General features: G+C 41.1%; 1 protein-coding gene across 10 annotated transcripts in view; it reads left to right on the top strand.

Moving 5' to 3' along the window:
- Positions 1 to 24,548, top strand: part of ABLIM1 (actin binding LIM protein 1) — a 292,094-nt gene that overhangs the window by 215,259 nt on the left and 52,287 nt on the right. For all 10 annotated transcript variants that reach the window (XM_055300659.1, XM_055300656.1, XM_055300653.1 and 7 more), the window contains exon 7: positions 22,898 to 22,985. In XM_055300659.1, coding sequence (XP_055156634.1) covers positions 22,898 to 22,985 — 88 coding nt within the window. The remainder of the gene's footprint in view (positions 1 to 22,897; positions 22,986 to 24,548) is intronic.

The raw sequence follows: 24,548 nt of genomic DNA, 5'->3' as shown, positions 1-24,548 counted from the left end.
AATACTCTTTTTTTATACAAATATGACCACATTGTACATAGTTTTCTATAGTTTCCTTTTCTTCACTTGGCAATGACTCAGTGCCAGTGCTTTGTTGACTTGTGACTCCTTTTTAATGGGTACATAGTGGTCTCCATCCTTACCTTCCACCAAGAAATCATACCAAATACAAAAGAATAACTGTCTATCTGTATATAACTACTGGCCAACAGAGATGATGTCTTGTTTGCTTCACATTGTCACGTGTATCTGGTGACACTCCACATTAGCCTTTCTTTTTTTGTTTGTTTTAAAGATTTTATTTTTGAGGGAGAGCATGCGTGCACAGGAGCAAGGGTGGGGGGTTGCTCAGAGAGGGGCAGAGGGAGAAGCAGACTCCCCACTGAGCAGGGAGCCCGAAGTGGGGCTCGATCCTGGGACCTTGGGATCATGACCTGAATGGAAGGCAGATGCTTAATTGCCTGAGTCACCCAGGTACCCCTCCATGTTAGCCTTTCTGAAGGGGGTACTTAGCTTCTGCCTGATTTGCTTCTAACTCAGCACTGCATCCAAGCATGAGTTGATAAACGATGTTGCATGACTGAAGGGTTCAGAGCAAGTTTGGGGGTTACCATCATGGTTGACTATGAGGAGATTTCTGTAAAACCTTGAAAATTCCACGTGTTTTGTAATGCTGTAGAGTGTGCATTGTAGTGAACAGGATAGCCCCACACCACCCACTATACTCCGCCTTTAAGGTCTGTGCAATAGGAGATACCCTGTGTTACTTTCCTGGAGCCTCTGTAATAACAAAGTGCCACAAACTTGGTGGCTTAAAACAACAGAAACTTATTCTCTCACAGTTCTGGGGGCCAGACAACTGAAATCAAGGTGTGGGCAGGTGTTGGTTCCTTCTGGAATTTCTGGTGGAGAACTCATCCGTAGCTCTCTCCTAGCCCCAGGTGGCCACCTGCAATCCTGGGCATTCCTTGGCTTGCAGACACATCATTCCAGTCTTTGGACTTGCATCTCTGAATCTGTTTTCCCTTCTCTTGCCACTGGAATCCGGGATGACCCTCATCTCAAGATCCTTACCTTAATTACATCTGCAAAAACCCTTATTCCAACTTCCCTCTGAAAGTTCCAGGTAGACATACATCGTGAGGGTCACAGTTCAACCCACTCCATGTCCTCTGCCTGAAAACCAGTCTTCTTCCTTCTCAGGCTTTTCCTCCTGTTTGTGAGGAAAGGGGCAAAAGCCTTATTCTTGTCCTCATCAGAAGCCCTGCTCTTGGAGAACCCTGGGAGCCCAGGGAATGGCACCTGATGTTCGTCATCCACAAATCTAAAATCAGTTGCAGAAAACCAGCAGCCAGAACTGCCAGGCTTCTAGGAGTTTTCTTGCGGAGTTTAGCAAAAGACAAAGCTAATGAGAAAAGTGTTTGCATATCTGATAGTTTAATTGAAAAGGAAGCAGAAGGAAACTGTCTTTAATCATCCCCAGGAGTTCTTAGTTCTGTGGGTGCCAGACTTTCCCTAAAATTAACCACCATGAATTGTTGCCTTCCGGAGTTTGAATCCAGTGTGCAGGCTGGATAACCAGGACCATCCTTTGTAGCATTTACATACATTTCATTTCATTTGTGTCATTTCTCAGGAGAAAGTTAAATTACTGCAAAAGTCAAGGACCGTGGCTGGGTATGTAATCTGCTTGTAAGAGTTTGAGGAAACAGCTGTTATTTGTGTTGCAAGGCACTTGGATGCAAAAAGGGTTTAATTCTTCAAATTGAGGAACGCCTTCTCACTTCAGACTCTGAGACAGCACCTCTGGTCACAAGTGACAGAAACTCCCCTCTCAGCAGCCAAATTTGTTGCCATAACAAAGTACTACAAAGTGAGTGGCTTTAAAACAACAGAAACGTAGTCTCTCACGGTCCTGGAGGCTGGAAGTCTGAAATCGAGGTGTTGGCAGGGCCAGGGCTGTCTGAGGCCTCCGGGGGAGGATCCCTCTTGCTTGATCCAACTTTGGATGGCCCCAGGCATTGGTTGGCTTGTGGTGACTCCATCCAGTCTCTGCCTCCTTGTCACTTGGCAATCCTCTCCTCGTCAGGCTCCCTTCCCTCTTAGGACGTCAGTCATATTGGATTAGGGCCCAACCTACTCTAGGACATCCTCGTCTCAACAGGTGACATCCTCAACAACCCTATTTCCAGATAAGGTTGGTTCCGAAGAAGGTTTCCAGATACCTCCCATTCGGAGGCATTGGGGGTTATAACTTCAAAATTAATCTTTTTTAGGAGATACAGTTCCACCCCTACCACCAGCTAGAGCAGAAAGGGACTAACACGACCCAGCTGCAGGGGACAGGTGGGACTACAGCCTGGGCCTCAGGCACCATTGGCATGCCCTCAGCTCTGCCGGCTTGTCTCTTGAGTGTGCACTCATGCTCCACCTCCACAGAGGGAGCACTTCTCTCCCCTGCTCACGTCTCACATCAGGAAGTTCTGGGGAAGATTCCATCGCAGTGTGGTCACCCATCCCTCCCAGACCCTTCACCATGGCCAGAAGCAGTCGTGGAAAAAATGGCAGCTCCTATGGCGCTTGATGAGGGAGCATGAGGCTCCCCCCAAGACCAGGGTGGCCTTGACGTGGCCATGGGGGTTGCAGGTGTGGGTGGGGTGGGGAATATGAGCTTGGTGTAGCTGTGGTCACATGTTACTTTTAAATGACCCTTGTCTTGACTTGCTATTAATGTGATCGTGTGCATGGATTTGTTCTTTTTCATCCCTGGTGCATTAACCCTGGACTAACCCACTTTCAGGTTCTGGGATATGTCCTCAGATGTATTATTAGATTTTTAATTTCTCTGAAAGGTCAGCTCATTTACATTCAGGCAGAAAGCACGTGGAGACTAGCAATTTCATCTTTAATCCCTAAGGATTCAGTGGTGCTAGGTATCAACGACAGGTACTTTCAGTCTCTTAGTTTTCAGACTAAGGTGTTTAAACTTCTCAACAGGATCACACTAGTGCAGAAACAGTTCTAAACTCTGCTAAATGGACTGTGGGAAGAAAAGGTACTGTGCACTACAACTATTACAATTAATTTAGGGGACTGAATAAATTACCAAAATCACTCATAATTCAGAAAGCTCATTTCACTGCTTAATTATGTTTGCCTTTAGCTACTAGTAGAAAATAACTTTTTATTCTGATTCTATTACGATCAGCATAGAGAAAGCCACCTAAGGTAACTAATCTGTAGATAATCCCAGAGGAGACGCCCATACAGCCTAAAGATCAGACATAGCGACCCCGTAGGTACAATCATTTGAAGGATAGCATCGTTTGGAAACTTTTCAGGTTTGTGATAACATTCTCAAGAGTCTCTGCCTTGGAAATTTATAACATGACCCAAACTTGGCCATCCCAGGAACTAAGTAGATATGCCAGGACACTAATCCTTGGCATCTCTTTGGTAAGAGATATCTTTCTTGGTAGTACCAAGTTCATCATTTTTCACAGAAAAATCAGTTCCTCATATCAGCGAGCTCTGGATGAGGCAGGAAGTGCTAAAACCCCATTTAGTGGGTCTTTCATTCCTAGCTAATGCAGGTCACCCTTTGGTCTCCCTGGCCACCAGAATGAGTGAGGGAATTGATTGATTGATTGATTGATTGATCGATCTATAAAGATTTTATTTGTTTATTCACGAGAGACACAGAGAGGCAGAGACACAGGCAGAGGGAGAAGCAGGCTCAGGCTCCATGCAGGGAGGCCGATGCGGGACTCGATCCTGGAACTCCAGGATCATGCCCCGGGCTGAAGGAGGCACTAATCCGCTGAGCCACCAGGGCTGCCCTAGTGAGGGGCTCTAAATTCACCTGGACTCTAAGCACAGTAGAGCCGCACACTGAGCTGGACTTCAACTGCTGGGTATTTACTGTAGCGTAGGAAGGGGTGAATTGAAGCATGTTGATGTGGTGAAATTGCTATGATGTAGTATAAACCAGCTCGGGATAAATTGGGTGTGAAATCCTTACTGTCGGATGTTGTCTGCCAGTGGGTTTTGTGTGTGTGTGTGTGTGTGTGTGTGTGTGTGTGTGTGTGAGAGAGAGAGAGAGAGAGAGAGAGAGAGTGAGAGAGAGAGAGATAATTACTTTTTGCTTGATTTAAGAGGTGGCACACTACAGGCTATTACTGAAATAAAGCTAATTCCTTTTTGTTCTCAGCCATTATATTGTATGGTAGTGACATTTGAAACCCAGTTTTCTCCCAAGAAAGCTGCTTTTCTGCAATGAAGAACCAGACTTCTCTCTTCTCTCTCTCTTCTTTAATTTTTGGTCTGTGGTCAACCTGTTTATCAGTTAAATGTACGAGGGCTAAGAAATGAACTGTCAGGTGATTGTCGTACCTGGAAATTACATAGAAAAGTAACTTTAGATAAAGAAATGTCTGGTTTTCCAGGCCTACTTTTGTTTGTTGGAGAAACAGCATGAATGGAGTAGTCCAGATGGCATTTTCTTGACTACAGTACAAGCGATAGGGGAAAAAATCCTAGTGTTTTGATACATATAGAATGAAAGGGAGAGTCTGCTCATCTCCCATCTCAATGTGTAAGTCCACTTTCCACGGAGTCTTCCCTGACCTCTTGGATCATAATTAACCACTGTCCCTCTTCTTGATCTGTGCCCAGAGTGTTTCATGCAGTGAATGCTTACTGAGCACTTACTATTTGTACAAATCAAGGATACAAAGACGAATAAGCTCCTGCCTAAAGTCTTTTGGCCTCACGCGGAGGGGCCTCTGGCCCTCGAGGATTTCGCATGACATTAATATATCCTAGTATTTAGCATGTGTGCGTTGTATTGGGTTGGCACACATTTTCTTTCCTCAGATCACTAGTACTGGCCTTTTTATGCACAAGAGAAAACGGCATTTTGTTCACACGCCTGCCTTTAATAGACTGATTACTTTTGATAGAAGTATTCCCCGCCTCCCTACAATGTTCATCTGAGTCATCTTGTACTCATCCCCGCTGGCCTGCAGCAAGGAAGTGGGGCAGCTGTACTGTCCTAATTGGACAGAAGGCAATTGACTTGTCTTGGATGAGGATTGCCTGGGTTGGCTTTTCTGCTCCAGGAAGACACTGAGAGAGCATCTGTCCACCTAAGATAGCTTGTTGGTAGGAGAGTGATGCCACCGAGGTCAGGTCTGAGAGGGTGCAGAGGGAGAACTACTTGGTCCGATAAGAGAGGGAGGCCTTTAAATTTTATGATGTTCCGGGCAACTAGAGGGGAATATTGGAGAATATAGACAATGGTCTTTTTCTGCTCAGAGTTGGGAGTATTTTGTGCAAGTGACCTGTTTCTTGGATACTGAAAGAATGAGAATCACTCTTTTCCAAGAAAGGCACGAGGAGGAAAATTACAGGAAATAGGACTATTCTAGAAAGAGGTGAGGAGGTATAAAAAGAGTTTTTAGAGGGAAGAGATAGCTTAGAATAGAACAAAATCCTAATGTGGCTTCACCAATATAACTTGCTCTCAAAAATTTATTCCACCATTGCTCTGCAGTGCTACAATTTTCTCCACTCCTATACTTAGATAACACATTTTTGGTCTGCTAGTTTGATGTATAATGCATTCTTTAAACAAGAATATAACATTTTGTGATTTTACTATGCTAGCTGATTGCATAATTATAGTTATAACATATAATTATAAAAGACACAGTCCCCGCCTTCATGGAACTTAAAAGTCAGCAGAAGTCAGGGGCGCCTGGGTGGCTCAGTTGGTTAAGTGTCTGCCTTCAGCTCAGGTCATGATCTCGGGGTTCTGGGTTCGGGCCCCACATTGGGCTCCCTGATCAGCAGGGAGTCTGCTTCTCCCTCTCCCTCTTCTCCTCCCCCCTGCTCGTATTCCTCTCTCTCAAATAAATAAAATCTTTTTCAAAATGTTAGCAGAAGTCATAAAACACATAAATATCTACAAGCTCAAGGCCATTTGAGTGAAATAAATAAATGTTATCAGAGAGTAGAGGAAGGAGGGATCATGTCCAGGTGAGACCACTGAGAAAAAGTACCTAGAAAAGCCAGCATTTGGGATCCCTGGGTGGCTCAGCGGTTTTGCGCCTGCCTTCGGCCCAGGGTGTTACCCTGGAGACCTGGGATCAAGTCCCACATCGGGCTCCCTGCATGGAGCCTGCTTCTCCCTCTGCCTGTGTCTCTGCCTCTCTCTCTCTCTCTCTCTGCCTCTCATGAATAAATAAATAAAATCTTTAAAAAAAAAGATAATTCAGCATCTGAGCCAAGCTTGGAACACTGATACTCTATTATATAAAATAGACTATTTTTACAAAAAAAAAAAATACTTAATGGGTGCTCAAAACCTTTTGGACTCTGGAAATACAAAAATTAATAAGGTAATGTTCTTATTCATTTGTCTTTTTTTTAAGGTTTTTTTTTCTTTTAAGTACTCTCTCCATGCAACATGGGGCTCGAACTCACAATCTTGAATCAAGAATCACTTGCTCTATTTACTAAGCCAGCCAGGTGCCCCAAAGTGTCCTTGCTTTTGAGAAGCTCAAGTCTAGTGGGAAAATGTGTTAATTAACCAGCAGTTATAGTATAATTTATTGCATGAGATAAATGTGTGTCTACTTTATATTAATGTATAAAAAGTGTATCTTTGGAACAAGGAAAAAAATGCAAATAGAAGGGAATGCCTAAGCCAGGGGAGCTGGGGAAGGCTTGTTCTCATCTAGAAGTATATAACCTGGGCACATGTAGGAGTCACCTTGGAAGCTTTTTCAAGTTACTGATGCCTAAGCCCTGCCCCAGAGCTACTCCATCTCTCTCTCTCGAGGGACCCCTATAACTTTTTAAAGCTGGACAAGCAGTTGAGACCAGATTACAGAGGTTGTTGAATGCCAGGGTTTTGGAAGTTTAACTTTGTATGTAATGGGCAGTGTCAAAGGCTTCTTATCCAGAGAGTCCACAGGGGGTGTAATAAAAATTATCCTGACATTTAAATGTCCTTAGCTTGGTAAAAGGCCTCAGAGTTTAGGTTGATTGGCAGTTGGGGAGAGAGAGGACTGACCACAGAGGCAACACCAGCATTTCTTTGCAGAGCAGCTGCTTTGCGTGGGCAGCGGGGTTTTTCTTGTCCATCCATCTGTCTGTCTGTCATCAGAGGATTAGCTGGCTCTGACTTTTAAGTGTGGTAGACTTTGCTAAGGAGTACTTAGATGCTCATACTTCAGAACTCAGGCTGGTCTGCTGCCCTGAGGCCAAATGCAGGCTTGACATCAGCTCTGGTGGCACAGTCTGATACTTTGAAGGTTACAGAGCTGTATGAGTACAGGAAATGGAGCCCAAAGTTCACTAGATCACTGGTTGATGTATATGACTTAGGCTGTTATCAGGGTTCCAGCGTCCAGCCATAGCAGGGTCACTGGTTTGGCTCTGGCAGGTCCCCTGTCACCTGATTGCGACCAGTTGAGGCATGGCAGTTGGGAGATAACCTGCCTGCACAGCACTCCCTGCTTATCCTGGCTACACTCCCCGAGACCTATCCTTCCAGAAGAATCCAGAGGATTCAGCACAGGGGAAGCACCCACCCAGCATGTAGAGGCTGGAATGTAAATCTGCCTATCTATCTGTTTCTTTGCAGGATACAGAAATGCTTTAGTTGTCATCCAGAGACATGAGCCTTGCCTTCACTGGGCTCTGATTTGGGGTACAGCCAAACCCAGGGGTCTTGAATTCTTTCATATGCCTCCCCTCCCTATTTACTTTCCACCGTGTTTTTTCTTCCTACTGGCAATCAGAACTGACACTCAGTGAGTAGAAGCACCCCTCCTCACTGCTCCCAATGAAATGATAGAGTCTGGGCTCTGTAGATTCAGGCCTGGAAAGCATAGTTTTTGTTAAAGGGGGTGAAGTCCAGCCACAATGGGATAGGATATCAGACAAGGATGTTTTTAAAAGCAAGCTGTGTTTTTCCGACTGCTCTAGTATTGGTTCCCACCCCGAGGCTCCTCTAACCCTGGGGAAGAAAAAATATTTTTAGTCTGATAGTATGCTTTCGGCAGCCCAAGAGCTGAACCATCTGTAAAGGAGGTGATAACTCAGAGCAATGGTTATAGTGGAAATAACATGTAAGGGATCACCCAGGACTGCAGAGTGGGGCACGGACCACATACATGGCTCTGCATCTTACCCAGCTCCTATCAAGGTCTTTAAGAGTTATTTTAGAATAGAAATACTGGGAAGGAGAAAGAATGGGTTGGGCTGGGGAATCATTTGTAATTCCCAGAGAAGGACAGAAATCACAGAACTGGAATGTACTTTAGAGATAGCAACTTGGCTAAGAAAAGCAATTGACAAACTGGAGTCTTACTGAATTGGGATAACACATTTGCTGCACACTATATAACAAACTTAGAAGTTTTCATTAAAAACAAAAAAACCTCCAGCGTTTTGCATGTTTCCTACAAGTGACAAAGTCATTACTAAAACATTTGCTAAAGGGGGGTGGGTTTTGTAATCTGATCCCACCGTACTCCTTCCCACCCCACCCCACCCCCATGTATTTAGTTGTGCCGTTTGGCCACCAGGACATGTGTATTGATCATTGATTCCCTTGGAGCAGCTGGCATGGAAAAGACTGGATTGCTATTGTACATTCCTGACTCCAGCATGCTCTCGTGTTGGAAGGGAGACCAGGAATGAGATCATGAGTAATAAGGAACCTTAAGCGTTTGCCCTTGCGCAAGAGACAAAAATTATCCAACTGGGATTAGGTTTCAAAAGTGCTGAACTTAAAGGCAAATATTTATCTTCTGGTGTTAAGAAAGGAAAGGATGTAAAACCTTTGACCTTGACGGTAGGGTGGTGGCTGAGTTTGGAAAGCGAGTCATATTAAACCAGAAGCATGATGCATTTTTCACTGTTCCTTCCCAGGAACTACGCTAATAGTTTTCACCTCACGCAGAGCAGCAGCTGACTTGCCATCCTAGTCGATGTTCACATTGACTATTGTCCAATAGTGGATAATATTGGATAATTCCAATATTCCATTGGATCCCAAGAGTCTCTCCCTCTGGGCTTCAACTTCTGAAGAGACCCCTTGAAAATTCCTCTTAGAGTATAGTATCTGTAAAGAAACTGGCCTAAAGTCACCTAGTGTTTTACAGTCTAGTTCATTCTCTCCCTGTGTCATATTAATCAGAGTGAATTTATGTATAATTAACATTTCTTTTACCTTCACAGCAATCCTGCAAGCAAGGCAGTACCAGTATCTTACACATTTTTAATGCTCTAGAACATACAAGTCTTTTTGGAAAGTACACAGGAGGCCTCCTTCCAGGCTCCAGCTGAGACCTATGGAAAAAAAAAAAAAAGTACACAGGATTGGGGGAAATGAGCAGTTGGGTCCCAATATATCCATTCATTCTGAAATTTTCAACATAACAGATTTCTCAGACATCCACCTTTTTCTTTTCCACCCCCCTGACATCACACATATGAAAATTGGGGCAGCTTAATAACATGTCTGAAATAGGCCCCAAGAACCAAGATTTTTTCCTTGTCAACGATCCTAAATTATCATCACTTCAAGTAAGTTACTATTGTGTGAGGGATAGTCTTACAAAGTTCCACTGGATCTCACCTGGGTGGTTAGCTTCTGCATCCCTTCATGGTAATTTATAGAAGAGAGGATAGAAGCTTTTTATTTTTAAGCTGTCCAAGCCACCAAAGTAATTTTCAGCCTTTTTGACCCTTGACATGTAGCAGGTTGTGAGAGGAAGGGAGAGAGTGGACTTAATAAAAAAATTTTTTTAAAAAAGCACATAGATTTGAACACTAGTTCTTTGAAGATTTTTCTAAGCCTGTCAATAGGCATAAAAGTAATAAGGGTACCCCATAAAGCCCTGAGTGGATTAAATGGGAACACACTTTCTAAATGTTCTGCTATAGAACAAATGCAAAGGGTATTGTTACCAATAAAAGTAATGGATATGAAATGTTTAAGTTCAATCATGAGAAGAAAAGTTAGATCTTTTAGTAGCCACTGAAGTACTCAGCCTTCCAAACCCAGTTCTTATTTACTCTTTGCAGTGGACCTTGGCTCTAACTAGAAGAAGGCACTTTTGAGGCCTTGTGGCAAAGCCTTCTGCAAAGTGACCCAGGCAACCCCAGCCATCGACTGCTGATTTTGAGTCAATTTAGGACTTAAATATGAGCATTATTTGCATTCCATCTACATCTCCCTATCCGTTGAGAGGATATGGCCAACAGAAGGACAAGGATGAAAGAAGGATTGAAAACTGCTCAGTGGCACTCTCTCTGGAAGGCCAGGAATAATGGAGACCTGAGGGGATTAAGCTACAGAGCTTCTACTTAGAGGCCATTTAATGTAAAAAAAAAAAAAAAAAGATCATTCACTTCACAGAGGTTAGAAAAACACTTTGGATATCCATTTGGCAGAGTGCTCTTAATTTGATTCTTCTTATTTAATTCCTCTCAGATTAAAATTGTAATAAAAGGCAAAAACCCACTTTGAACAACAGTCTGGCAATAGCTGCTAAAGCTCAACATAAACATACCCAATGACCTTGCCATATGCCATCTGCTCCTATGTATATGCACAACTGAAACTTCTATATAGTTCATCAGAAGACACGGATGGGAGTTTTCACAGCAATACTGTTCAGGATGGCCAATGCTTTCAAACTAGCCAACTGCCCACCAAGAGTGGACAAATAAAATGTAGCATATTTACACAAAGGAATACTATGCAAACACGAGATGTAATTAGGACCAACTACACGCAGCCTCGTGGATAATTCTAGTACCATTGGGTTAAGGAAGCCAGACATATTTATTTCCGTTTATGTAAACTTCAAAACTAGGTAAAGTAGTTAGAAGTCAGCATAGTGAATAGAAGTCACGTGACTGGAAGAGAGCATGAGAGGAGCTTCTGTGTGCAGATAATGTTCTCATTCTTGATTTGGGTGGCAGTCAGAAGATACGGAGCATTTATGAAAATTCATTTAACTGTACACTTAGAGTTTGTGCTCTTTTCTCAGGGCATGTTATACTTCAATAAAGAAGTCTACCTAAATGAAAAAATAAAGGCATTCCTCTTTCCTACTCCAAAGAGGGAGAAAAAAGTATATTCAAGACTTCCTACCTACCTTGTAAGAGGGAACAATATGATACGACAAGTAAAATGCATGACATTCTTTGTTAACCAAAAAAAGGAAAGCACCAAACTGTGAAACAGATTGCAACAACCACAAACAAAGCACCTGGTCAGGAAATACCAAATTCAATGGAACACCCAAGGAAATTCAACACCAAATCCTCAGGTCACTGGCTACCCTCTAACCCATTTGTATTTCTTAATAACTTACCGGAAGAGAATTATGAGATGACGTCAACCATGCTATTTCATCAGTTTCAAGGAAGTTTGGTACCTGGGAGCATGACTTTGCTATTGTTGAATCTGGAAAAACACAGGCAGCCTAGATAAAGCTGCTGGGCCTATTCTATAAGGATTTAGGATCACACTGTCTCATACCATTAAGATCGCCTATGTTGAGGAATCACACTTAGGGTAGTTGGCTTTCTTGGTGTTATTTAGAGTGGTTTCTTAAATAACAGTTGATCACACTGTTGATAGCTGGGAGCAGGAGGGACAGTGGAAGTAAAATTGTTAAGAACTTAAATTATCTAGTCTGTCTTTAGCATTAGCAAATCATAAAATACGGAAGCCTTAGTTTTGCATGATAAACTTTTATTTGCATCCGTAGAGAAAGACAAAGAAGTTGAAAGATGATCCTATAAAAGTTCTAAGAGCCAGGGCAGATCTCAACAGGGGGCCTCCCTCATTAACTGAGCTGCCCAGGGCTGGGAAGGCTACAGGGGGGTGGTTCTGCAGTGTGGAACTGAACAGACCTGAGTTCAGATGGCAGTTCTGTACCTTGCTGAGTAACCTTGAACGATTTCTCGATCTTGCTAACATTTGATTTCCTTATCTGTCAAAGGAATATAATACCTATATCTCAGTGCTGCAGGGAGGGTCAGATGGGATATGGTTTATGAGGTGCTTAGCACAGTGTCTGGAAACAAGTAAATAATGAAATTGTACCCGGTGCACTGAAGTTCATCCATTACTTCCCTTTGGGCTGCCATAATTGTGCAGGAAACAGTGTGGCTAATTGATTTAGAGGTTTTCTGATAAGAGCTTCTAACACTAATCTACTAAGACATTTCTAGAGCCCTTGTATGGAGAGCAAGAGAGATCCTGGAGTTATGGAGGTACTGGTGTAGCCCATGTCTTCAAAGGAATGCATAATCCAGTGTGAAAGAAAGAGAAAAAGCTCACCTACATTGATGGCTACCAGATACATTGCTATCAACTTACCTTTTGTTGTTTAATTTTTATAATAATCCTACATGGTAGATTTTTCTAATGCCAGTTTTTATAGATGAAGAAATTATTCTAGAAAAGTGCCCAAGGCCACAATGTGTGCAAGGCCAGAATGCAGACCTCTGGGTCCTCTTGCTTCCAAAGCCCATCTCTTTCCATTGCATGTTGCACAATGGGGTGGGGCAGACAGTCCAGCCATAACAACTGGAGCCAAAAGCAAACACGCCTGACAGTGCAAGCACAGAGCTATGGGAGCACCAGGGAGAAAAGATCAGTTTCAAATGTAGAGATTTACCTTGATTAGTTTCAGATTTACGTTTTGCCTTCAATGTAGTTATTTGCTCTGTCTTAAAATTTGGAAAAATATCCAAGATAGATGTTAATAAAATGTCTCTTCTCAATCATCTTAACCATCTTTTGCATCACACAGGAATTCTTTTTCTTGTTGCCTAAGATTTCTGAAATGAGAAGCCCTGTAGGTGTTGTGGTGGTATTTATCCAAGAGAGTCGAATTTGTATCCTAAGATCTGGGATGTTTCCTAGTTCTGAAACTTAGCTGTAGGACCTTGGTCTTGGCGCGCAAGTCATCGGGTCTCTGAGCCCTCAATTTGATCATCACAAAACAAGAAGAATCATATCGCCTATTACAAAGGATCAGAAAAGCATCCAATTAACTATTGTGTGTAAAAGCACACAAAGAACCAGCCTGGGAGAGTTCCCATAGCTACATTAAGGTGAACGTGGTTGTCCAGGTTTTCATTTTGATTTCTCATGTAGTCCTGAGCAAGTTACTTACTCTCTCCATAGTCCGGTTTCTCTTCTTATACAAAAAAAGAATGGTAGTTCTTCTGAAGACAGAGAAATAGTAATTAGATTAGCAGACTATTTTTTTGATCCTTTCATAAACCTTTAAATCTTCAGATAATTGCTAATAATAAAATATTACATGTGTATATCTAGCTTTCTATATATAAAGGTCCATTTTATTCTGGAAAAAGAATCCATATTTTTCAATATCCTTCCAAAAGAATGTGGACAGTATGCCCCCAGAAGAAATGATTGCATGAACCCCACTCAGGTTTCCTGCCCTCCACCCCACTGTCTTCTTTTTTCCTTTCCTTTTCCTTTTCCTTTTCCTTTTTCCTTTCCTTTCCTTTCCTTTCCTTTCCTTTCCTTTTTCCTTTCCTTTTCCTTTCCTTTTTCCTCTCCTTTTCTTTCTTTCTTTCTTTTCTTTCTTTCTTTCTTTCTTTCTTTCTTTCTTTCTTTCTTTCTTTCTTTATTTATTTATTTATTTTTTCATGTCTCTTTGTCAAAGAATAGTTTACATACCATAAAATTTACTCATTGTAAGTGTAGTTTGATTGTTTTTACTACATGCCTATAGTTGTGACTATTATGTAGTGTTAGAACTTTACACCACCTCATCATGACTGCTCATTTGCAGTCCATCCTGCCCCACATTCTGTCCCCATTCCATTTCCAGCAACCGCTCATCTACCTTATATCCCCTTCATTTTGCCATTCCTAGAGACCTCCCACAAATGGACCTACAATCTGTAGTCTTTTGTGTCTAGCTTCTTTCATTTAACATGCCATTGAGGTTCACCTGTGTTCTTGCACATATCTGTAGTTTGTTCCTTTTGATTAAAAAAAATAGGTTTACCATATTCCATTATTTGAATGTTCCATACTTTATCTGTTCACCAGCTGAGAGACATTTGTATTGTTTCCAGTTTGGGGTTATTATGAATAACGCTGCTATGAACTTTTGCACAAAAGCCCTTGTGTGGTCATGTGTTATCATGTCTCTTAGTTCAAAACCTAGGAGTGGTAGCACTGGGTCACATGATATATTTATGTTCAACTTTTTTGAGAAACTACCAGAGGTTTCCAAACTAGCTGCACCATGTTACATTCTCATCAGCAATGGATGAGTGTATCTCTTTTTCCACATCCTCCTCAACACTTGGTATGGTCAGTCTTTTTAATTATAGCCATTGTAGCTAATGTGTAGTGGTATTTCATTGTGGTTTTCATTTTATTTCCCTATGACTAAGAGTATTTAAAATATTTTCATGTGCTTATTCAATATGTGTATATCTTCTTTGGTGAAATGTTTCTTTAAATCGTTTGTGCATTTTTTTCAGTTGAGTTGGTCTCTTATTTTGAAATATAGTAGTTTTTTAAATATTCTGGATACTAGTCCTTTTCTGGACATATGATTTGTAGAAATTTCTTCCAATCTGTGGGTCATCTTTCTATTTTCATAATGATATCTTTTTTTGTAAAGATTTTATTTATTTCAGAGAGACACAGACATAGAGCATGAGCGGAGAAAGGGGCAGAGGGAGAGGGAGAAGCAGACTCCCCACTGAGCAGAGAGCCCAATGCTGGGCTTGATCCTAGGACCCTGAGATCATGACCTGAGCTGAAGGCAGATGCTTAACTGACTGAGCCACCAGGTACCCTAATGATGTCTTTGAAGAGAAAAAAATTTTAATCTTGATGATACCCAATTTATCAATTTTTTTCTTTTATGGATTATGTTTTTATAGAATATATAAGTATTAAACCAAAATCACAAAGATTTAATGCTTTTGTCTAGAAGTTTTATAGTTTTAGCTTTTATATTTAAGTCCATGATCCATTTTAAGTTCATTTTTCATTTATGGTGTGAAGTATGGGTTGCACTGAATATGTATATCTAACTGTCCCATCATTATTTGTTGGAAAGACTATCCCTTCCCTATCAAATTGCCTTGGCACTTTTCTTAAAATCAATGAACCATGAATGTGGGGCTTATTTTGGAATAAATCTCTCTTCTATTCCATTGACCTATATGTCTATCCTAATGCCACTCCATGCTGTCTTGATAACATCTAGCTCTATAGAAGCTTTTGAAATCAGATAGTTTAAGTCCACGAGCTTTATTCTATTCTTTCAAAAAGTTTTTTTTTGTTGTTGTTGTTTGTTTGTTTACTTTCCTAGGTCCTTTGTATTGCCACATAAATTTTAGGATCGGCTTTTTAATCCCTCTGAATAATCCAGCTGGAATTTCAGTAGAGATTGCATTGAATCTAGAGATCAATTTAAAGAGACTGGTTAGGTCCTGTGGGAAAGCACACATTTATAGATAACATTTATCTAGCACTATTAAATTGTAAAGACTGCTTTAAAGTTTTTGCACTTAGTTCCTTGGAAGGAAATGAGAAAGCAGTAACCATCTGCAAAAACGCAATATGCATTTACACTGGGGTGTTGCCAGTTTTTTCATTCTTTACCCCTCATTAAAAGAAGGGACTTGGTGGCTCAGTCAGTTAAGTGGCTTACTCTTCATTTTGGCTCAATTTATAATCTCAGGGTCCTGGGATTGAGTCCTGCCTTGGGTTCCACGCTTAGCAAGGAGTCTGCTTGAGGATTCTCTCATTCTCTCTCCTTGCCTCTCTCCCTCTCTTCCTCTCTTCCTGTCCCTTTTTCCTTCCCCCTCCCTCTCCCTCCCTCCTACCCTTCCCCAACACACACACTCTCTCATAAATAATTTTAAAAAAAATAGAAGGGTGTTGATGCTCTGTCTTTTATATTTTGAGCAGCTGGTCAAAGGGAACCAGATCATTGGAAGGCAATGGTATATTTCTCTCTGCTCTGTTTTGTGCATCTTCTCTGGGGAAGATGAGTTGCCACCCCTCCCTCCGACATCACACACATGTTTGGAGTAGAGGTTGCAGCTGGAGTTGGGTTGTTAAGGCTGTCTGGCTATGGGATGTTCTCATCTGTGCAGGTTGGCTTTGTACAGACTTGTGTAGAGCCCTCTGGGCTTTGTGAACGCTGCCTGGGCAAACTGATTTACTTACCTTTGCCCAGGATACCGACTTTGGGCCAAGGCACACCCTCATTATCCTGTCTGTTCAGGACCCTGCATTATCGGGGGGAAAAAAAAAACAAACCCTGGAATAGGGGAGTGTAAACTTGGAGATCAAGCCAGTCCAGTCACAGTGGAAACCTTTCCTGCTTCAAGGAAAACAACAGCAAACATAAAGAAGGCTGAATCAGCCCCACACTGCCTTTCTGCAGGAGTAAAACAGGAAACTTATGTGATTCTGCTTCTCCCTTCCCACCCTTGCACCTGCCACAGAAGCACCAGATCCTTGTTACCCACTTTGGCTTCCTCGTTTACTATCAGGTTTAGGATTTGGAGATCACCTAGACTGGTGTTTCCCCAGTTCATGATGGTTCACGTACTCATTTCAGTGCTTATAAGACAAAGAAAGAAGCTGATTTCTAGGCCCTATCTTTTAAGGCCATCGAATCCATTTTTGAAAGGATCTTGGGTGTTGCTTATAGACAGTGAAATTAGAAAAGTCCTGATCTAAGCCAGCACACTCACCTCCAAGCGTCTGCATGTCCTTCATCTAAAGTCACCATCAACCAGAGCTGTGTTTGTAAGAGACTTGGGGACAGGAAAGCAATTTGTTTATTCCTTTGCGTATTCTAAGCAAATCATCTATGAATCAAGTTAGAACTTAAAAAAAAAAAACTGCAACCTCAAACTTGGTAGTTTAACTTCCCCATATGGAAATGACTACATTCAATTATCTTTCAGTGTTACACCCTTGGTTTTTCTCAAGGGTCTATATAAGAAAGAAGTACTTCAGTGTTTCCAACCATCAGCAAAATTAGTGTGGAAGATAATTTTCCATTCCAGAGCCAAGGTCTCTCTATGAGAATTGTTTCGGTGCCTTCAGATGGTAGGCCTGGTTCTACTTTTTGAAAGCACTCAGGGCTTTGAGTACATTGTCCACTTTGAGTGTTAGCTTCTTTGCTTGTGTAAAAGATTGTAAAAATAGCACCTACATCACAGGAATGTTGTGAGCCTTGATACAATGTGTGGCATCATATGGAAGTTCGGCCTACAATTGACTGTTACTAATTTAGAATAGAAAACCTTGCCTCTCTAGTGGCAATTGTTATGCGGCCGTTTTTTCACACAGTGAGACTTTTAGTGACCCGTTTTCCCTTTTGTCCTCATCTACTGAGAAACTCAGATCACAACAGGTTTGCCTGAGTTTGGAGTTTCAATATTTTCTTTTCCTCTAAGGTTTTTGTCCGGTTGTTTATAGATCATGACTCTCTGATAAGAATCTGCAAGCCTTTGTTTGGGAAGTAGGTAGGGCATTAGTTATAAATGGCTGAAGGTTGACCTCAAGGGCCATCTTCCACATCTCCTGGGCTTGTGTTAGGAGTAGGGCAAGAGAAAGAGGCTAAAGAAAAGCTAAAAAGCACAGTTGGTCATCCAGAAGCTAAGCAGATTATCAGGCAAGCAGATTATCTGCCCAAGGATGGCAGATATGGTATCTGTAATTATGGTTCTCTCTTGCTACTCCCAGTGGGCTGTTGCAGTCATCACAGGGCTTGGGGAATCCAGAAATCCTCCTGGGTATAGGACACTATAGAGTCGTTGCCTAAACCCCATTCCCTGCCATCAGGAATATCCTTTCTCTACCCAAATTGCTTTTCAGTTAACACTGCTGTGTGAGCTTATAGGAGTATGGGATTTCACACAGAATCATAGAATTTTACGGCTGAATGAGACTCGAAATTGGCTAGTCCAGCCTTTCACTTTTTACAGATGAGGGGAGGGACCTGGGGGCTTGGAGAGGTTAAGTAGTGACATCATTGAGGTCTGACGGGTAACACATTAAGGAATGACACCCAGTCTCTTGATTGCAAATATGGTAGCCCTTTCTCAGGGGGCCTCCTCATCCACGAGGAATTCAGAACTATCTGTTCCTGATAGTGGATTTTATTTAAAAATGTGGTGCTAAATCCTGCCTTATAGTAAATGGTATTACTCCAGATGGTATTCTAGTCTGTATGCTAAAGTTCCTACTCCAATTTAGAGATTAATCAAATAGTAATAATTACCACAGAAGTCTGACATAATCAGCACTATTAAAGGCAAGCCATTTTTTTTGCACTCTGAATGTGTAGGCAGGTGCTTTATAAAACTCAACTAAATAAGCAAATTGTTTATTTTCCATAGAGTTTAATGCCAGCCAGAATGTAGACTTCTAACACGTGCATTTTAAATATGTGAAAAAGAAGAAAACAGATTGTAATTTTTTTTTTTACATGGCAGAATAGAAAGATGGGTGGAGAACAGTGATTGCAGAGCTCTGGTGAGTCTTGGCAGCGCATCTTGCCCCACAGGTTCAAGCAGAGCTAGAGTTGTAGGGTATAAGTTTGGGGCCAGGTACCTAGTAACTGTCACTTATGAGGTCACCTGTCACAACAAAGCCCACACTGTGCTTTGAAAGTTTGTAATCAATGACCTCCTCTTCACAACGAATTGTATGTTTTTCATCTGTCCTTATATAGGCACTAGTCTTCCATCTTGCTCACGATCTGAAATACTTCTCCTTCTTCTGTAAATGACTCCATTGTAAATGATTTTGATTCAGCTACATCCATCTGGGGGGGTGAGTTTGCATATAAGCCTACATCTGTGTTCAGGCCTGATCCCTTTTCCTGGCCCTGTGCATAGGGCTTGAGTGTGAACCGTCATAGGTACCAGTGTAAGAAGAAATGAAAGCAAGGAGGTGGTTCTCGCATGCAAAGCAGAGGCTCCCTTGTCCTTGAGCCCCTGACCCTGTGGTCCCCCAGGCCCGCACTGCTGCAAAAACAGACTTTTGAATGGCTGCAAAATGGCCTTTGATTCTGGCTCACTGAATCACTTGACATGTTCAGCATTGTGAAATGAGTGAGTGCCTGGGTCAAGACTGATGCCCCTGGTCTTATGACGGTATTGTTTCTCAGCAGTGTTTTTGCTAATGATTTATAGACCAAAGCCCTGCCACATTGGGTCTTGGCGTATCTTTCTTCCACCTTATGTGATAGTTCATGTAACACAGTTACTCTCCTGTGCCTGTCCTTGGGAAAAGAATGGACACCGAGAGGGCCTTTGACCAGTGTCCCAAATTGCACTAACAAGCCTTCTCTTTGTGAATGGCCCCGGGACCACCTCTGTTCAGAGAGTTATTGCTAATTGTTGTTGTTTCTATTATTATTATGTGTAGTAGTGCCCTGCACCATTTTCAAAATATCATATGATCGTTCGCCCTAGTAACATCATTGTGAGGCAGTGTCAGCAGTGGAGTGTTATATGGTTGAGACTGCCACCTTCACAAGATCACATAGTGCTGAAACTGGATTTGAATCCAGTCGTACTTACCCCAGTGTTTCCACAAGTTCCACTAGTATTTTATGCAACTATATTATAGGTGTTGTTTTTCTGCATGATTTTTTTCTCTTGGTAGCATTCATTTGAACTCTTTCCATGTAAGTTTATTTCATTCTTTTAATGGCTACATATGGTTTAATATTTCCTTTAACTACTTTCTTATTTGGGTTGCTTTCTGTTGTTTATTCTTTGCTGTTATAAATAATGTTAAAGATCCTTAATACATATACTTTTAAGCAGGAGTGAGAGTTTCTGTAGGATAGCTTCCTAGAAGTGGAATCATGCATCAGAGAGTACATGCATACTAAATTTTAATAAATATTGCCAAAGCTGCCTCCCCAAAAGAATTTTGCTCACCAATAGTGTGTGAGAATGCCCTTTTCCTAACATTAATCTTCTCTTTATCTCTGCCAATTTGGTGAAGAAAAAAAATTTTTTTTCTAAGTTGCGTTTCTCTGACTCCTGGTGGAGTTGAGCTAATTATTTGTTTTTTGGGGGAATATATATATAATTGCTTTTTGCCCATGTTGCCACTTATTTTTTTTTTATTAGAGACACTCTATATATTCTGGATAATAATCTTTTGTCTGAAATGCACAGCAAGTATCTTTCCCTGTTACTCTTCCTTTAACTTTCTTATGTATAGACATTTATATGTGTGTGTGAAGTCATTATTTGCCTTTATTGTTTCTAGATTTTGCCTTGTTTAAGGAAGCATTCCTAGCCCAAGTATACTAAATTATCTCCTATATACCCTTCTATATTTACCTCTGTAACTCTCTAGAATTCTTTTCGGTGTAGGTTATGAACTAGGAATCTAGTTTTACCTTTCTCTAAGTAGAGAATCCATTGTTCTCACCATTAATGGAATAATCTGTTTTGCAACTCATTTGAAATGCCACCTTTATCATAGACTAAATTATCTTGTGTATAGCTGTGCAACTGGTTTTTCTATGTTATCTGTTTCACTAATTTATTTTCTATTCCTGTACCAGTATTGGAGGACTTTAATTGTTTGAGCCTTAGAATAATTTTTTATATCAGGAAGGGAAAATCCCCCTTAATTGATACTCTGTTTTTCAAAAAATGTCTGTATTTTTGTGCACTTTTTTTTTTCCCATATGAACTTACAGAATCAGGATGTCAAGGTCTGTAGACAAAACTCTTTTGAGTATTGTGGTTGAGAATGCATTGCATTAATAGGTTCATTTTAGATAAATTGACATCTTTAAACATTTAGTTTCCTCATCCAGAAATATATGTCTAAATGAGATGACCTTGACCCCAAAGACGTTTAGATTCTCTTTTCCTTCAGTACCACCCATGAACATGTCTACCTTATGATTGTTAGCCCTTTATGTCCATCAATTAAATTCTAAAGTTTTCTTTATGTAGATCTTGCATTGAAGGGTTTATTTGTTGCTGTTAGAAATGGAGTCCCGTTCTCCCATTACACTAACTAAATTTGTATCGCTAGTCTATAGGAAAGCTGTGGGGTTTTAGATGTTTTGTTTTATTTTGTTTTTTATCAAGCTGTTTGAGCTCTTTCATTGGTGACCTGCATGTTTATTTCTTCTTACTGTATCACATTGGCTAAGACTAAAAGAGTTTGGTGAAATTAAAACTAAACTAAAAAAAAACTAGAACCTAAAAACTTTGGTGAAAGTGTCAGCTATTGTGTGAGTGCTGTCTTTGTTGAGAATACACCTAATGTTTCACCTCTAAATATGATAAATACACTCTATCAGTTTGAAGATCTTTCTTTCTACTCCCAGCTTTCTGAGGAGTGTGCTTTTTATTGTAGACTACACAAGCTTCCTGTCAAAGTGCCTTAATTTTTCCACTTACATTTTCCTTGAGAATCCAGAGATTGTCCACACTGTCTGGGAACTCTCAGCATTGGCATCCCAGCTGAACTATAGTGGTTTAGAACTTAGTGTGACTTCTCTCTTTCTCCCCTTTCACTCACATTTGACCCTGGGTGGCCTAAGGGAAGGAACTACTTTGTGTGACATTTCCTATGCTTCCTTCATCCCCTGGAAAAAAATAATTAAGTAATAGCGTGTGAACTAAAACAAGAGCACCACTTCTAGAATTTTCTGATTGGCAGCATTGAACAGATTTCATTCCTGGCTTCTATTTTGAGATAACTTCACTTTTTTTCCACTTGATTGTCTTGAGTAACCAACCACCATCTCACACTCTGGTTGCTAAGTGGCTTTGTAGTTTCTACTGGAGGGTGTGAGAAAGGAATCACTACCTGACCTCTGATTTCCTGTTGAGATTTCATGCAAGCACAGGGTGCAGTTACTTCTAACTCTGGGTTCTCAGCACTAACTGCCTTGCATGTGGTTCATGCAAAAGAAATGCTTCACAGTTGGTTGATAAAATTTCATTTCAGAGTATATTTGATAACTTTCAGGTGGTGAAGATTTTTTGCTAAGCTATAAACAGAAAGATTTCATTTTGTCAGGCATGCATTTGGAGCATGACTCTAATGTGACTTGGCATCTGTCTACAGAATTGTCCCTGTGTCCAGTGACATTTTGCTTTGGGGAAGTCAACACCTGCTGTGATGGCATCTGTCATATTTAGGAATGTGAAATGCTCATGAATAATGCAAGGCCGCCTCAGTAAAATGCCTTTTTCAGAAAACAATATAAGACTTTGGTAAAAGATTGTTATAAGCAACAAAGAAGAGAATTTGGGGTCCTTCTGAGGTGAAAGCTGTTGATATCTTATGGTTTTTCCCATCTTGATGTAAGCTAAATAGATTTTATTATTTTTAGAGAGTGTAGTTAAGAAAGCAAGAACCTGCTAGATATGAGAATCCTTTCTTTTTATTGCATTAGTACAAACCAGTATTAGTCTCCACATCAATTTGAGTATTAATGTTTTGGGGGTACCATTTTTGGAGACGGAGTGGACTCATCGCAGACACATGGTGTGTGACTGGCAACCATCCAAGAGCGACCAGGCCAAGAGAGAGATAGATGCCGGAAACCCTGAGAAGCAAGGTAGCCCCATCATCCAGGCATCAATAACTGGTCTTTAAGGCCCTTCCAGTTCTGATGGAGTTAGTTTCAGCTTCCAGGGCTGTTGGTATCGGAGGTTAGGTCAATTGGACAATTATTTTTCTTGCCTCAGCTGTTCTCTTTTCCTCCAAATCCCTGAGTCCAGAAAAGAGGCTGAGAGCTGAGACAAGGTGTAAACTAAATAGTCCCTACCTCTTCTCTTGCAGGCAGGTGACAAACATTACCACCCCAGCTGTGCACGATGCAGCAGATGCAACCAGATGTTCACAGAAGGAGAGGAAATGTATCTTCAAGGTAAGGTTAACTCAAGAATTTATTAAGTTCTTCCCATCTGGGAAAAGAAAACCTTGCTTTGTTTGTTTGTTTGTTTGTTTGTTTCTAGAGAAGGAGGCATTTCATTAGTGGCCAGGCTCCCCAGATCCAAAATGAATGTGGCCCAAAGTTACCTCGTCAGTTAGTATTACTCAGCCAAGCAGTTGACATTGCTGGCAGTGAGCCCCTGAATCTGTTTTAAAAAAGGAATGTGTTGCTTCTAGAACACATGAATAGGCCTTGATGTTTGGTGCTATGGAGGTGAGGTAAGATTGAAAATCAGAAATACCTCCTCCCAACCTTCACCAGGAAATTTGGGAAAGAAGACAAAAGAGGAAAAGCATTCATAGAGGCTACTTTGTCTTTGCTCCTTTCACTATCCTATGAGAAGGATTTTTTGACCCCTCCAGCCTGCTCTTACGCAGGCTTTCAGGAAGAAGAAAACCTCATACTTGGTGAATTGCATCACAGATGTATTTCATCCCATTGAGATGATGTAGCTGTCATATTGAAAGAAAGAGAGAGCTAGAGAATGAGAGAAAACATACCCAGAGTAGAAAGAGAAATGGAGAAGTTTCTCGTGGCAAAGAAGTACTCATTACTTACCAGAGGGCCATCAGATTTTTTTTGAGGGAGGGAGCAGGGAAGGGGCAGAGGGAGAGAATCTTAAGCAGGCTCCATGCCCAGCCTGGGGCTCAGTCTCACAATGCTGAGGTCATGACCTGAGCCAAAATCAAGAATTGGATGCTTAACCAAGGCACCCCCCGGATTTTTTTAATTGAAAAATCATTCTGAGAAATTTTCCCAGTGTACAACCATAACTAGTTTTTATCTCCCCTAAAATACTGAAACTTCTCAGAAGGAAGCTTAGGGGAGGATTCTCTTCCAGTCAGACAGCACCATCTGCACAAACATTTTACTATTTTTAGCTGGAAAAAGAGTCATTAAATTGACAAGGGCTTATCAGTAAAATTAGCAAGAACCATGAGAGCTGGTGCTCATTTAGTTTGGTAATTACCGGGTCTCATCTGCCTTCGTATTCATTTCTTTGTCTTTCTGCACTTAACACTATGTGTATTTTAATGAATGGTTTGCTTTGCTCTCTATGTTGTTTTTATACAACGAAGAAATGTCTATAGAAATGATTCTTGAATATTAAAGCAAAGTCTTACCTATTCTCCTCTAAAAAATGCTAGGTAAATGAGAAATTGACAATCCAAATATCCCTTAGTTTTAATGACGACTTTGCAAAGTTCTGATGAAAAAAGTCACCGAATTTTGAAGGTCCCAATAAAGGCAAGTGACAAGCCCCCAAAACCGTGGTCTCATGTGGACTTTATATGACACATTTTCCCGAGGGCAGGCTGTGAATCTGCCTAGCAATAGGCAGGTGTCACTTTGCATTTTCAGCATGAAGCAGATTTATTCTCTATTTGATCTCCAGGCTTTGTTTTAGATTTTAGTGTGTCAATCATAGCACTCAAAAACAAAGACACAAGAGTGTGTGTTAACCCCATGTCTGCTAGGAACTGAGACTCAAAGGCT

This window comes from Nyctereutes procyonoides, unplaced genomic scaffold (genome assembly GCF_905146905.1).
Source record: "Nyctereutes procyonoides isolate TBG_1078 unplaced genomic scaffold, NYPRO_anot_genome, whole genome shotgun sequence".
Lineage (NCBI taxonomy): Eukaryota > Metazoa > Chordata > Mammalia > Carnivora > Canidae > Nyctereutes > Nyctereutes procyonoides.
The sequence above is the reverse complement of the archived record's forward strand: the minus strand, read 5'-3'. Positions and strand labels throughout refer to the sequence as shown.